Below are 14,506 nucleotides of genomic sequence, written 5' to 3'. Positions count from 1 at the left end.
CCCCAGGGCGCCTGACCTCCGGGTGCCAGTTAGAGCCCAGCCACAGGGACTGTGTTTCAAGGCCAAGGCCAAGGTGAGGGACCCTGAAGATGTCTTTCGGTGGCCTCCGGTACTGAGCAAAGGTGGCGGCCTGGTGTCTCTGCCTGCTGGGGACAAGGAAGGTGACAGTGCCACATCCCTGCGGGACCAGTGGGTCAGTCCCTCCAGGACTTGCTGCTGGGGGTGGCATAAGATGGAGGAGGGGTGGCATAAGATGGAAGAGGGGTGCCTGTGGGACGGGCAGCCTCCCGGGAGGTGTAAGTGAATTCCGCAGGGCCGTGGGACCCAGGGCGTATGCCCTGCTGCTCCACCTCCTGGAGCCCAGCCCAGCCCCTCTACTTAAGGCCCCCTGGGGGCAGGCTGGGCCTCGGATCAGGCTGTGACCATGGCTTTCACAGACCTGCTGGACGCCCTGGGAGGTGTGGGCCGGTTCCAGCTGCTCTCCACCACCCTGCTATTGCTGCCCTGCGGGCTGCTGGCCTGCCACAACTTCCTGCAGAACTTCACTGCCGCCATGCCACCCCACCACTGCTGGGTACCTGCCAACCTCACCGAGGCCACCGCCAACACCTCAGGTGCCTGGCTAAGGGCCATGGTACCCCTAGACCGGCGTGGGCTCCCTGAATCGTGCCGGCGCTTCATTGAGCCTCAGTGGACCCTCCTGCGCCCCAACGCCTCTATCCTCGGGGCTGCCACAGAGAGCTGCAAGGAAGGCTGGGTCTATGACCGCAGTGTCTTCCCGTCTACCATCGTGATGGAGGTCAGTGAGGGGCCAGACACTGTGGGGGCTGCTGCCTGCAGGGTCCTCACCTCAAAGCTGAGAGTCCCTGTCTCCTCGCAGTGGGACCTTGTGTGTGAGGCCCGCACGCTGCGGGACCTGGCTCAGTCCATCTACATGGCTGGGGTGCTGGTGGGCGCTGCCGTGTTTGGTGGCCTGGCAGACAGGTGAGCCTGGGGGAGGGGTTTGGGGAGTCCCCCAGCCACCCAGCCACCCACAGTCCTGGCCAGAGGCCCCCACCTTGTAGTCCCAAGCCTGTTTTAATCTTTGCACTGGAAGCCCCTCCACGGTCCCCCCACCCGTCCTCACCATTGTCCACCCTGCATCTGTCCGCCTCAGAGAGCCCTTCTGCTGGACACCAAGCTCTTGGCCCTCCAATAAGCCCCTTCGCTGTTCCTCTCTCTCCTCCCTTGCCTGTTCTTTTTTCTGTCCTTGCCACCCTCCTTACCCAGCCCGATGAGCCCAGTGTGCGGCCAGGTTCCAGTGCTGCCTGCATGTTTGCTACACATTGTAGGCACTCACTCTGCCATGACCGTCATCACACTCCTGTGAACCCATGTCCTATGCAGTGTCTGCGTGTCGCCGGCCCTCAGCTCCAGCCCACCACCTCAACGTGCCCAGAGAATGTTTGTTTAACAGGGAGGGCACACACTGCTTGGCTGGCTGCCCTCCTGGACAAAGTTGGGGCTGTGTGTCCTTGCCCCAGACCCTCACTTGCAAGTGGGGCAGCACCCAGGCGCAAGCAGGCTCCTCTGCCAGGCTGGGCCCCGACCCTTCTGTGGTGCAGCCTCCCCTACAAGGCCAGTCCAAGAGTGGACTTGACCTTGGATCCTGCCCCCATGACCAGGACGGGTCAAGGGTTCACCCTGCTGTGAGTTCTGGCACAAGGCCACCAGCCAGAAGCAGGTGGAAGAGCTTACCCCCTGCACACCAGCTCCTCCCCTCCCCTCTGCAGGGAACCTCCTCACTCCTGTGGCCTCCCTGCTACCCTGTCCCTGCACCCTGACTGGCCTCTGCCACCCATGTCTGTTCTGAGGGCAGTGCCCCCCACGGGACCCCCACTTCCCACCCTTGAGGGCAGTAGGGCCCGGCCAGGCTGCCATTCGGCCCCTCCTGGATGCCTAATCTGCATGTTGTTTTGGGGACTTAGGCTGGGCCGCAAGGCGCCCCTGATCTGGTCCTACCTGCAGCTGGCGGTCTCAGGGGCTGCCACGGCCTACGTGAGCTCCTTCCGTGCCTACTGTGTCTTCCGCTTCCTGATGGGCATGACCTTCTCAGGCATCATCCTCAACTCGCTCTCGCTGGGTAAGACCTGAAAGTAGGTCCCCACCTGCTGGGCTCTTCTGTTTTCTTCTGCTGGGATTTCTGTGAGTAACCTCAGCTCACAACCTCTGACTTGGATGCTGGGCTCCAGAGAGCTGGCTCAGGGACGTGTGTGTGTGCCAGTGGTTACATGGCCACCAGTCTCTGCTTGGGACTCCCCTGTAAGTGGAGAGGAGTCAGCTTACTCTGTAAATTAGCAGGGAGCAGTCTCTAAGACCCCGGCACTAGCCTTGGGGAGGGAAATGGGACCAGAACAAAGGGACTAATGAGACTCGGCAGCCCCAAATCATGAGGGCTCCCCAAACAGCAGGATTCTCCCAGGTGGTCAAGGTGTAGCCTCAGCTCCAAGGAGCAGGCATGGGCTTAGTTCTCCTCGCAGTGGTCCCTGGTGGCCAGCAGGAAGCCCGCCTTGGACCCAGCCCTGACCCCTGCCTACACTTTGTTAGTTCTGTCATGTTCACAATCGCCACCACCCTCAATCCAGCCAAGGACACAGTGGCTTTTGATTTTAGGGCTGAGACAGAGGAGCCAGGATGCACCTGCTGGGGGCCCGTGACCACCTCTGCCTCTCCCAGCACCGCACCTGCGCACACACGGAGCTCCCAGCAGAGCCCTGGCCTACACTCACCTCACTCTGCAGAGCAGGCATCCAGGCATGGCTCAGGGCCAGTGTGTCAGGCCCCTCTCAGGCCACAGTGATGACCTGTACAACCCCACCTCCCCTGCTTGGCCCCTGAATGCCTCCTGCGACAGGTGCTCTACCTGGGGCCTGCTCAGTCCGCCTCTGTGGCTACTTGGTCAGGGGCCCCGGGGCTTCCTCCCACAGGCCTCCCCCTATGTTGGCATCCATCTCTGTCCTCCCCTTGGTCATCACACACACCTTTCTGCATCATGGTTTTTCTTATTGATGCTGCCCTTGCTTTGTTGTCGATCCAAGGCCTCCTATGATGTTATTCTAGGTACGAGAGATGCAGGCCCCTGCTGTGTCGAGTCTGGGTCCCAGAGCAGGACGGCACGCAGAGGGCACCATAGCTGAGCTGACTGTCTAGTGTAGGGCTGTAACTTTTTTTTTTTTTTTTAAGATTTATTCATTTTATTACAGCCAGATATACACAGAGGAGGAGAGACAGAGAGGAAGATCTTCCGTCCGATGATTCACTCCCCAAGTGAGCCGCAACGGGCCGGTGCGCGCCGATCCGATGCTGGGAACCTGGAACCTCTTCCGGGTCTCCCACGCGGGTGCAGTGTCCCAAAGCATTGGGCCGTCCTCAACTGCTTTCCCAGGCCACAAGCAGGGAGCTGGACGGGAAGTGGAGCTGCCGGGATAAGAACCGGCGCCCATATGGGATCCCAGGGCTTTCAAGGCGAGGACTTTAGCCGCTAGACCACGCCGCCGGGCCCAGGGCTGTAACTTTAATTGCTTTCCTGAAAAGGAGTCATTTTTTTTTAAAGATTTATTTATTTTTTTATTACAAAGTCAGATATACAGAGAGGAGGAGAGACAGAGAGGAAGATCTTCCATCCAATGACACGGGTACAGGGTCCCAAATATTTGGGCCGTCCTCGACTGCTTTCCCAGACCACAAGCAGAGAGCTGGATGGGAAGTGGAGCTGCTGGGATTAGAACCAGCGCCCATATGGGATCCCGAGGCTTTCAAGGCGAGGACTTTAGCCGCTAGGCCACGCTGCCGGGCCCGAAAAGGAGTCATTTTGAGCCAAACTTGATGGAGCTGAGAAAGTAAGCCTGGCAGGTGTTTGAGGGTGGAACATTCCAGACAGAACACCCAGAGTGGAGGGTTACGTGCCCAGGGTCTAGAGCAGCGAAAACAATGAAGGGGGTGCCTGTGGCCGGTGCCGAGGTTGGTGACAGATGAGGTCAGGGAGAGGGTGCACCTGTGTCTGGGGCCTCGTGGTCATTTTAAGGACTTGCTTTGGATGCTAAATCAGATGGGAGCCTCTGGAGAATTTTAGTTGGACAAGATCCCTGAGGCTGCTGGGTGGAAATAAGGCTAGAGTCGGGGAGGCCAGGGCACAGGCCATCACCGCCATCTCAGTGAGAGAGGAGGTTGAGGCTGGCTGGGGTGGTAACAGCAGCTGGGGCAAGCCCTAAGGCTGGCTCGGCCGAAGAGAGAGGCCGGAGAGTTTGCAAATGACTCAGGTGCATGGGCTCATGTTTGCGGAAGTGGGGTCCCAGTGCCCATGTTATATGGGTGCTTTGCGTGGGTGATTGCCTGGGATGAAGCCAGGCCCTTGTGATCAACGTTTAGGTCCCTGTGAGTAAGAAACCAAGAACAGTAGGGAGGAGGAGCGGGCCTGCACCCCACGTCTGACAACAGACTCAGGCCCCGAGGCCACCGACACCTGACCCAGGAAATCTCTTGGCAGGGACAGCTGCCCAACAGCCGCCTCCACAATCCTGGACCCTTGCCACCCTCCCCAGGGATGGGGGTTTCAAATATCTTATGCAATGCTTCTCATTTTTACCCTTAAAAACCTAACCCTTGTCCTAATCTCTTGAATATGCTCGATTTCCGACAGCATCGTATGCTGTGCCCTACTCCCAATTAATTTCCTTTAATCCTCAGAGTTTCTACTATGCTTGTTATTGAGGTCGACAGTGTATTCCAAGTTTTGCTATTTGAAAAAAAATTATGCTTTTTCTCTGCAAGAACGGGAACATCTCTTCACAGGATTAAGAATCATTAGTTATAGGACTGGCAGGAAACTACCCACTTTCCTTTGGGCTTATCTACCATTTTCCTATTAATTTGTAGGAATTTTTCTAGTATTAGAAGAGTTGCAAATATTTTTGCCTTTTTTTTTTTTTTTTGGCTGAGCGTGTCACTTTGCGTATGAGGTTTATTTTCCAGTGCAGATGTTTCTTATTTTTGTAAATTTGAATTTCCTGACTTTGTTTTTCCAATGATTGAATCTGGGTTTTGTTTGGGTTTTTAAATTTTTTTTGTTTGTTTTTTTAAGATTTATTTATTTATATTGGAAAGTCAGATTTACAAAGAGAAGGAGAGGACAAAGAGAAAGATCTTTTATGTGCTAGTTAACTCCACAAGTGGCTGCAATGGCCAGAGCTGAGCCGATCTGAAGCTAGGAGCCAGAAGCTTCTTCTGGGTCTCCCATGTGGGTACAGGGTCCCACGGACTTCAACCACCCTCTGCTGCTTTCCGAGGCCACAAGTAGAATGGAAATGGAGCAGCTGGGATGCTGACACTGCAGGATAGAGGATTACTCTGTCGAGCAACTATCCCAGTCCATAAGAGGTTTTATAATTTTTTTTAATTCCTATCTTCAGATAAGATAAGGCAGAGTGACAGGGAGGGGAGCAGAAATCAGTCACCAGCTGAGTCGCTCATCAAATGCCCACAACAGCCAGGGCTGTGGTCAGGCCGTCCTGGATCTCCGGGCAGGTGTCCCTGCTGCGAGGTGGGGCCCATCACCTGCTGCCCACCAGGCAGGAAGTAGCCTGGACTTAGCTGGGCACTTTGATATAGGAGATGGGCATTGCAAACATGGCTTAACCCACTGTGCCCCACCTCCCACTCCTGCATCTGGGGTTTGGACATTCTTGGAAAAGCCTCTCCCGCTTCCAGATTTGTTAACACAAGCAAACAAATGTACCACAATCTCTTCTAACTTTTCTGTGGCTTTAGTTCTTGGTCCCACATGGAATTTCCCCAGGGTAGGGGGCGGGCAGGAGTGAGGTTCCTCAGTGGCAAGGGGCTATGGCTGGAGCAGCTCAGCCAGGGCAGGGGTTCATTGAGCTCTGCTGTTCCTTCTGCAGTGGTGGAGTGGATGCCAGCGCGGGGCCGAACAGTGGCAGGCATCTTGCTGGGCTTCTCCTTCACCGTGGGACAGCTTGTCCTGGCTGGAGTGGCCTACCTCATCCGGCCCTGGCGCTGGCTGCAGTTGGCTGTCTCTGCTCCCTTCCTGGTCTTTTTCTTCTATTCTTGGTATGTCTTCAGCCCACTGTGGCGGTGTGTCGGGGGTTGGGGAGGTGCACCTTGCAGCCAAGCCCCTGCCTACCCGGCCCCGTGGGAGGTTGGGGATGGTGCCTTGGCACCTGCTTGGCCTTGGTGGGGGATGCCAAGGGCTTCAGGTATCCATGGAGGCTGGAGGCCCCTGAAGGTGCAGACAGCTCCAGGTAACAGCTCCAGGTAAAACCCTTCCAGGAGTGTGAGGCTCCGAGACATGCTGAGCCCTTCTACCTGTCTCGCATCCCCAAAGCGCTTCACAAGAGCAGGGGACTGAAGTCCAGCCCAGAGAGGTTCCATGTCTTACCCAAGGGTTTGTTCATGTCCTGAGTCCTTTGTAATCTCTACCATAAGCTGCAAAGAAAGGGGCAAGTTGATACTTGCCACCAGCCCCACCTTCTGCCCTCGGGGCCAGGAGGATATTTCTGTTCAGAATCTGAATGAATGTGGGTGAAGGTGTGCCAGGATTTCAGGATTAGACTGAACTACCTCCTCCCAACTCCCTGCCCTTCAGCCCTGGGTCCTCCTCATCCTCCTCTGCCTCCCAGGTGGCTTCCAGAGTCGGGACGTTGGCTCCTGCTGCACGGCAAGTCCCAGCAAGCTTTGCAGAACCTGCGCAAGGTGGCAGCGATGAATGGGAAAAGGGAGGAGGGCGAGAGGCTGACCCAGGAGGTGAGTGGATGGCCAGGGGGATGGCCAGGAGGCAGCCTGGGAACAGGCTTGGGTCTTGTCAGCTGCCTCCATTTAGGCTAGGAATGAGCAGGTTCCTAGGAAGCTCTCGGTCAGCCAAGGGCTGGGACTAAACCAGGCAGGCTGAGTTCCCATGTGGGAAGGGGCCGTTAGCCACCCAGAGGCTATTTGAGCAGGGTTGAGTGGTTCATGCCTGGTTCATCAGACTGTGCATCCAGAAAGGTGAGAAATAACCTCCCCCTCCACATTAGTACCTGATCAAGATATTAATGAAAGGATCAGAATAGATAAGTATTGGCAAATCCATCACACACACACACACACACACACACACAGGCCATTTACTGTAAGATGGTTACTGGGACTCAAACTGGGCTACTCAACACAGGCTGCTCAAGTCCCAGGCAGTGCCTTCATGACAGGCCCAAAGCCTGCCCTGTGACGCATGTTGATGCCATGCACAGTGATGCTAGCAGCTTTGCATACGTCACCTCGTTGAATGTCTTCTATTGGTCAATGAGAAACTGATGTTTAGCTCGAAGTGGCAGACCACTTGAAACTTCTGTGGTGTGATCTGTAAGTCCCCATCAGGGTGGGGTGAAGGGCCCCTCAGAAGCACAGAGCACCCAGGGCAAGGGAGGGGTTCATGCTGGAGCCTCAAAGCCCTGGCAGTTGCCCTCCGAGAGCCATCAGCAGCTGGACGAAGAGGAGCCTGCAGCCAGCCCTGACTGCTCCCCGAGCAGGGATGCAGGGCTTCTGTGCTTTGGCTATCCCTGACCAGCAGTTCCCTGCCCAGGTGGTGAACTCCTACATCCAGAGTGAGTTTGCGAGCGTCCGCACCTCCAGCTCCATCCTGGACCTCTTCCGAACCCCGGCCATCCGCAGGGTCACATGCTGTCTCGTGGGGGTCTGGTAGGTGGTGGGATCATGGCCACGTCTTGGATCTAAGGCCTCCATGAGGGGCTCTTCTAAAATGCTCATATTCCACTAGCAGGTGCACGCTGTGAACTGCCTCACCCTACACCCTGCTCTGGCACCAGCCCTCCACTGGGTGCTGAGGCTTGAAGGCACACAGTGTCACCTAGGGTGGCGTGGGAAGGGCTATTGGGAACCCCAAATATGCACCTTATCCGATCCTGTGCTTGGGGCTCTCCAGGGAATTCTGGGCAGTGTCCCAGGCTGGAACACCACTTGTACGGCTGGTATTGTGGTATAGACGAGGCTGCCGCTTGCAACGCTGGCATCCCATACTGGTGGTACTGGTTCAGTTCCAGCTGCTCCAGTCCCGCTCCCTGCTAATGCACTTGGGAAAGCAGCGGAAGATGGACCAAGTGTTTGGGCCCCTGCCACCTGTGAGGGAGATTCAGGTGAAGCCCTTGGTTCAGTCCTAGTTATTGCAGAAATCTGGGGAGTGAACCAGCAGATGGAAGATCTCTCTGTCTCCCACCCTCTCTCCTTGTAACTCTTTTAAGTAAAAATTTAAAACAACAACAACAAAAAGACTTTTGGATCCAGAGGGGACAGGCAGGTAAGAATATTTTCCATTTTCCCCAACAGTTCTGAGAGGGACAACTGCTGAGCACTTCCTGTAGGAGAGAGCATATAGGTTCAATTTATTTTTTAATGAAAAAATTAATTTTAGAGGGAAAGGGCTGGCAAGGCACATGCACAGAGAGAAAGCTGCCATCTGCTTGTCCACTCCCCAGGTGTCCACAGCAACGTGAGGGGCAGGCCAGGCTGAAGCCTGGAGACAGGAACTCCACACAGGTCCCCCAGCTGGGCAGCAGGGACCCAAGTCCTTGAGCCGTTGCTGTCCCGAGGGTGGCTCCGCCTCAGCAGGAAGCTACAGTCAGGCATCAAACCCAGGTTCTCCACCGTGGGATGCGGGTGTGTCAGCTGGCAATCAGAACCAGTAGGCTACACGCCTGGCCCAGCTGCAGAGTATTTTGAGCCACAGAATTGTAAGAGGGAAAGGAATTGTTAAAAATGGAACATGTGATCCAATCCTCTCACCGACGCCACTCTCACCTCCCTGGCATTCCCAGCTGGTCTTGCTCCATCTCTCTGGGAAGAGTCGAGGCTGGAGCACAAGGCTGCTCATCCCCTGCCACCCTAAGGTGGGCAAGTCATCACCTGCTGTTTTCCTAGATGCATTAGCAAGGAACTGGATCAGAAGCAGAGCAGCCAAGACTCAAATCAGAGTCCCTTTGGATGCTGGTGCTGCGGGTCACAAACACTAAGCCACAGTGCCAGCCCCAACTCAGAGGACTGTTAACTCCCAGAGAAGAGGCCTCCCTGTCTCCCATCCGTGTGGCTCCCATCCTGTGCCCAGGACAGTGAACCATGGGGTCAAACAGGACCATTTTGCCACCTCTCCCAGGTTCTCCAACTCCGTGGCGTACTACGGCCTGGCCATGGACCTGCACAAGTTTGGGCTCAGTATCCACCTGGTACAGGCTCTGTTTGGGGTCATTGACATCCCAGCCATGCTGGTGGCTACTGCCACCATGATCTACGTGGGTCGCCGGGTCACAGTGGCCTCCTTCCTCATTATGGCCGGGCTCATGGTGATCGCCAACATGTTTGTGCCCGAAGGTGAGTCGGCTGCTTCTGCCCTGGCCACCTACCACCAGCCAAGACCCCCAAGATGCAGGGTGATGAGGACTGGGAGCCTTGGGCACAATGGGTACTTTTCTGGATCTGGAAAGGGAGTGTCATTCCATCAGAAGAATTAATGAAGCGCTCACTTTGGTGGCGCCTGGAGCCAGTGTGATCGCAGACAGTGAGGTGGTGGGGGGGGAGAGAAACTCCACCAAGGACCTGAGTTAGGGCCCAACGCACGGGCCACAGGCAGTCGGCAGACACTCAGCGAATATGTGTGTCTCCCCCGAAGTCAGGGCAGGCAGCAAGGGCAAGGGTTGTGATGTCAGGATCAACCTGGCCCTGAGACAGTGGCTTGTCAGCTTGGCTGAGGTACCCCGGTGTCCAGGCCCATGCAGTGGGACTCTCCAGGAACTAGGGTCCTGTTCCAAGCAGCCAGGGCTGAGCTCCGTGATCCTAAGACCCCAGCCTTCCCAGCCAAGAGGGAACCCAGCTTCATCACCACGGCCTGGGTAGGCTGCCCAACTTTTGTGCCCTCCAATTTTGCACCTGTAAGATGGACAGATGGTATTGGTATTTTGATGCTTTTTAAAAATGCATTATTTCTAGATTCTGTATTGAGGTCATTTCATACATATGATATATATAATTGTATCATTAGGGCTGTAAGGCATGTGTGTGGACACATGTGTATCCTCCCTCTGTGACACTCAGTAACTCATGCTTCCAGTAGCCTGTTGCCCTTGGCATTCTACTACCAGATTTTAACCAACCTGGAGTTTCTCAACTTTGGCTACACTTTAGAATTCCTGAGAGACCTTTAGAAAATACCTGGACTTGAGTCCAGTCCCAGGAGGCTTTGCCAGCCTGGGTCTGCTTGGGTGGTTGTGTTTTGTAAAATCTCTCCTCCTGATCCCCTGGCTCCCTTGACCACCGTGGGACGATCACTAGGCATCTTGCTAGCTAGGTGCGTGGGCAGCAGAATGCACGCACCTGCCAGTTACAGAGGTAACCACAGACAGGTAATGAACTCTCTGGCGGGGTCCCTCATCACAGCCCCCTGACCACCCTGGGGAGCCTCATCTGACATATACAGATGGTGAGATTCAGAGGTTAGCAGCTGAGGTCAAGGTCGCCCAGCAGAAGCCCACATGCCCCTAAGCCTCACGCTGTCTCCTCTCCCGCCCTCACCCCTCCTGAGACACCCGGACCCCTCAGCCCTCTGCCGCCCCCAGCTCTGCCTCCCTCTGCCCTAGCCATGCAGACCCTGCGCACCGCCCAGGCGGCCCTTGGCAAAGGCTGCCTGGCTAGCGCCTTCATCTGCGTGTACTTGTTCACGGGCGAGCTGTACCCCACGGAGATCAGGTGCGCCTACAAAGTGGGGGGGTGTCTTACCCAGCCCTCTGACCTCCCTGCTGGTCCTCTGGTCCCTGGCCATGGCCCCTCTGATGTGCCCATGTGCCGCCCACAGGCAGATGGGCATGGGCTTCTCTTCAGTCAGTGCCCGCCTCGGGGGCCTGGCCGCACCCCTGGTCACCACACTCGGGGAGGTCAGTGCCTTCCTGCCACCAGTGAGCTTCGGAGCCACCTCGATCCTGGCCGGGCTCACTGTGCTCTGCTTCCTGACCGAGACCCGCAACATGCCGCTGCTGGAGACGATCGAGGCAATGGAGAGAAGGTGGGGACCCTGAGCCCAGGAGCGGGGCGAGCAGGGGGAGACAGTGCAGGAAGGAGACACTGGGTGGCAAATCAGGCCTGGGAACAAACACAGATGGAGCAGGGTTTCCCTTGGTTCTGATCTTGCGCTTATGCATAGCAGGAGGTGAGGCAGCCAATGGCCCCCTTCCTGCAGCCAGCAAAGGCAAGGAGTTGCAAGTTCGTGAGCCAAATCCAACTTTCCGTATGAGTCACCCTAGAAGACTTCCTGTCCTTACAGATGAGCCCAGGGCCTGCGAGGTCCTGGACACTGCTCCTAAAATAAATGCAGGACAGGGTGTGGCTTTGACACTTTAGTCTGCTACAGGGGGCTCCGTGAAGATCCTTCCATTTGGGAAACCAGAATGGACACAGAACACCCACGTGAACCGATGCCCAAATGGAATGCCAGCTGTAGGCTTTCCCTGCTACACATGCCACGGGACCAGTCCCTGAAATTCTGATTTTAGATCATGTGACTTCCTTTGATGCTGATGCCAAGAGCAATTAATTATAAAATTATTGTATGTTGTTTAATTGAATATGAACCAATTAAAATTTGGGGGTAAGATTTATTTTTATGTATTTGAAAGGCAGAACTGCAGAAAAGAGTGAAGGAGAGAAGGAGAAACACAGAGAAGAACTTCCACCTGCTGGTTCACTCCCCAACTGACTGCAGCAGCCAGGGCCGGGCCAGGCTGACGCCAGCAGCCTGGCACTCCACCCCGGTCTCCTACATGAGTGCAGGAGCCCATCTTCTGCTGTTTTCCCCAGGCACACTAACAAGGAGCTGGATTGGAAGTGGAGCAACCAGCACTTCATTGGTAATCATGTGGCATTCTGACATTGCAGGTGGCGGTTTAACCAGCCAGGCCACCACACTGGCCATTAGGATACATGGTTGGCATAGCAGTAGAGACACTCCTTGGGATGTTTATGTCCCCCAAAGGAGTTCCTGGGTTCAAATCCCAGCTCTCCATTCCAGCTCTCTGCTAACACCCTGGCAGGCTTGAATCAAGCTCCTGGCCTTGCTTTTGGCCTAATCCAGCCCTGGGGAGTGAACTGGTAAATAGGAAATTTCCATCTGTCTCCAGCTTTCTGCCTTTCAAATAAAAATAAATGAATAAAAAAAAAAAACGGAAAACTTTGTCAGTCTCCTTAGCATTAGTAACTGTCAGCCTTCTGGAGTCTGAGTGGTAAAGATTTTTCATTTTTTCTTTTGTAACTTAAAAAAAAGAAAATATTTAGGAGTCAGCATCGGGACAAGTGGCTTAAGCCACCTGTGGCCCTGGCATCCCATAAGGGAGTGCCTGCCCACATGGGAGATCCGGAAGAAGCTCCTGGCTCCTGGCTTCGGATTGGCTCAGCTCTGACTGTTTGGCCCCTTGAGGAGTGAACCACTAGGTGGAAGATCTGTGTGTTCTTGCCATTCAAATCAATCAAATCAGATCAACTTTTTAAAAAGTGTTCAAACATTGAGGATATCCCCCAAACAGAATTAACTAAAAGCAGAAAAGAGGCATGGGCAAGACACACAAAGGGTTAAGCCAGGAAGATGATAGAACTGAGACAAAAGGGTGGCAGGCAGGTTTCCCTGTGCCCATGTGATGGGACACTGAGAATCAGAGGGCTGGCAAAGAAATGGCCACAATGGAGCCAGGCCTAAGGACAGAAAACCTGTGGGGCACCCAGGGTGCCCTGGGATGGTGCAGTCCCGAAGTCCAGGGGAGCCCACGCTCTGGAAGAACAGCCCAGTGCCTCCACCCAGGCACCCCTCGCCTGGGGAAGAGGGCACTGGTGGTGCCCAGGCCCTGGAGTCTCTGCTGGTGCCCCTGCCCACAGACCAGTGTGCCCAAGGCCGGCCCCTGTCGCTGCCGGGGGACCTGGGCTGCGTGTGAGGCTTCCACGGCCTCATCTCGCCTGGTCTTCCTAAACCTGTAGTTTCTCCAAGGCCGTGGGCAGCCAGGCCAGTCTCTGCTGCCTCCCCCGGGGAGCCCTCAGTGGGGTGGAGCAGAGAGTGGAGGTGCAGTGGGAAGGCCGATGCGAGAGCCCCCTCTGGGTGCCCTGGGGGAAGCCCCAGGAGCTGTCTCCCTTGGGACATGGTGGGGCACAGGTGACTCACCTGAGGTACCGCCACATGAAGCACGCACACACCTGTCATCGTCCTTCCTGCTCATTTCTGTTCCAACAGAGGCCGAGCAGGCCCTCGTGGGACAGCCACAGAAGGGAAGACTGAGGACGTCTCTCTCCAGCCGCTGGGAGCTTCGCCCCTCAAAGATGCCATCTAAACTCCCGGGTGCCTGGTACCCGCTGCGGTTCCTCAGCCGGGCTTCTCACCTGCTCCTCCAACACCCCAGGGCGAGGTCAGCCAAAGAACATGGTGGCCTTTGCCCCAGAGCCACCCACCCTCAGAGTGGCCCCAGCCAGCAACAGCCCATGAGCCTCACAAACAGCTCAAAACCACATTGCAACAACAAAAGGGCTGTGGAGGCAGCCATTGGCTCCTGCACCTCAGATGCTGGCCAAGATGGACCCATGTGCCATAGCTGAGTCCCTGAGCGTGATGCCAGCTTGCTGCTCACGCAGGGCAGGGAGGCGGCAGTGGTGACCCAGCTGATGGGGCTCCTGCCACCTGCATGGGAGACCCGGATGCATTTCCCTGGCCCAGCTCCAGTCATGGAGGGCACTTGGGAAGGGACCAGAAGATGGGAGCTCTCTGCCTGACCCTCTCAAATAGTAATAGTAATAATAATAATTGTTGTTGTTGTTTCAAAATATTGTTTTCTTTTCCATCTCTGAATCTGCCCCTAAAACACGTTGTTCATTCTTGTTGCACTGGACACATCTGGTACGGAATTGTCCCTGAATGGCTCCCTGCGTCCATCCAGCTCCCTGCGTCCATCCAGCTCCCTGCGTCCATCCAGCTCCCTGCGTCCATCCAGCTCCCTGCTTGTGGCCTGGGAAGACAGTTGAGGACGGCCCGAAGCCTTCAGATCCTGCACCTGTGTGGGAGACCCAGAAGAGGCAGGGTCCCAAGGCTTTGGGCCATCCTCGACTGCTTTCCCAGGCCATAAACAGGGATCTGGATGGGAAGTGGGGCCTCCAGGATTAGAACTGGCACCCATATGGGATCCCGGGATGTTCAAGGCAAGGACTTTAGTTGCTAGGCCACCACACCAGGCCCATAAAATAACTCTTGAAAAAATTTAAAATGAAAGTTCTGGAGCCCATTTAATCTGAGAGTAAATGCTGACACAGTAGGTTAAGCTGTTGTCTGTGATACCCTCAGCCCTTATCAAAGTGTGATTGTGCCCTAGCTGCTCTATTTCCTATCCAACTCCCTGTTAACGCACCTGGCACCTGGGAGGGCAGTGGAAGATGGCCCAGGGGATTG

The 14,506-nt window shown here is 55.6% G+C and overlaps 1 protein-coding gene across 2 annotated transcripts; it reads left to right on the top strand.

Moving 5' to 3' along the window:
* The first annotated feature begins 367 nt into the window (after nucleotides 1–367).
* LOC101530488 (solute carrier family 22 member 20) lies at nucleotides 368–13,572 on the top strand. 2 transcript variants are annotated; one of them, XM_004596854.2, is made up of 10 exons: nucleotides 368–799; nucleotides 881–984; nucleotides 1,968–2,122; nucleotides 5,937–6,105; nucleotides 6,675–6,798; nucleotides 7,613–7,728; nucleotides 9,197–9,411; nucleotides 10,674–10,782; nucleotides 10,889–11,095; nucleotides 13,304–13,572. In XM_004596854.2, the coding sequence occupies exons 1-10, from the start codon at nucleotides 425–427 to the stop codon at nucleotides 13,398–13,400; spliced, it is 1,671 nt and encodes a 556-aa protein (XP_004596911.2). In that variant the 5' UTR covers nucleotides 368–424; the 3' UTR covers nucleotides 13,401–13,572. The 2 variants fall into 2 exon arrangements, with proteins under 2 accessions (XP_004596911.2, XP_058518779.1); XM_058662796.1 differs by having other exon boundaries at nucleotides 10,674–11,095.
* Nucleotides 13,573–14,506: the final 934 nt, after the last annotated feature.

This window comes from Ochotona princeps, chromosome 4 (genome assembly GCF_030435755.1).
Source record: "Ochotona princeps isolate mOchPri1 chromosome 4, mOchPri1.hap1, whole genome shotgun sequence".
NCBI classification, from domain to species: domain Eukaryota; kingdom Metazoa; phylum Chordata; class Mammalia; order Lagomorpha; family Ochotonidae; genus Ochotona; species Ochotona princeps.
This window is presented reverse-complemented; position numbering and strand designations above follow the sequence as displayed.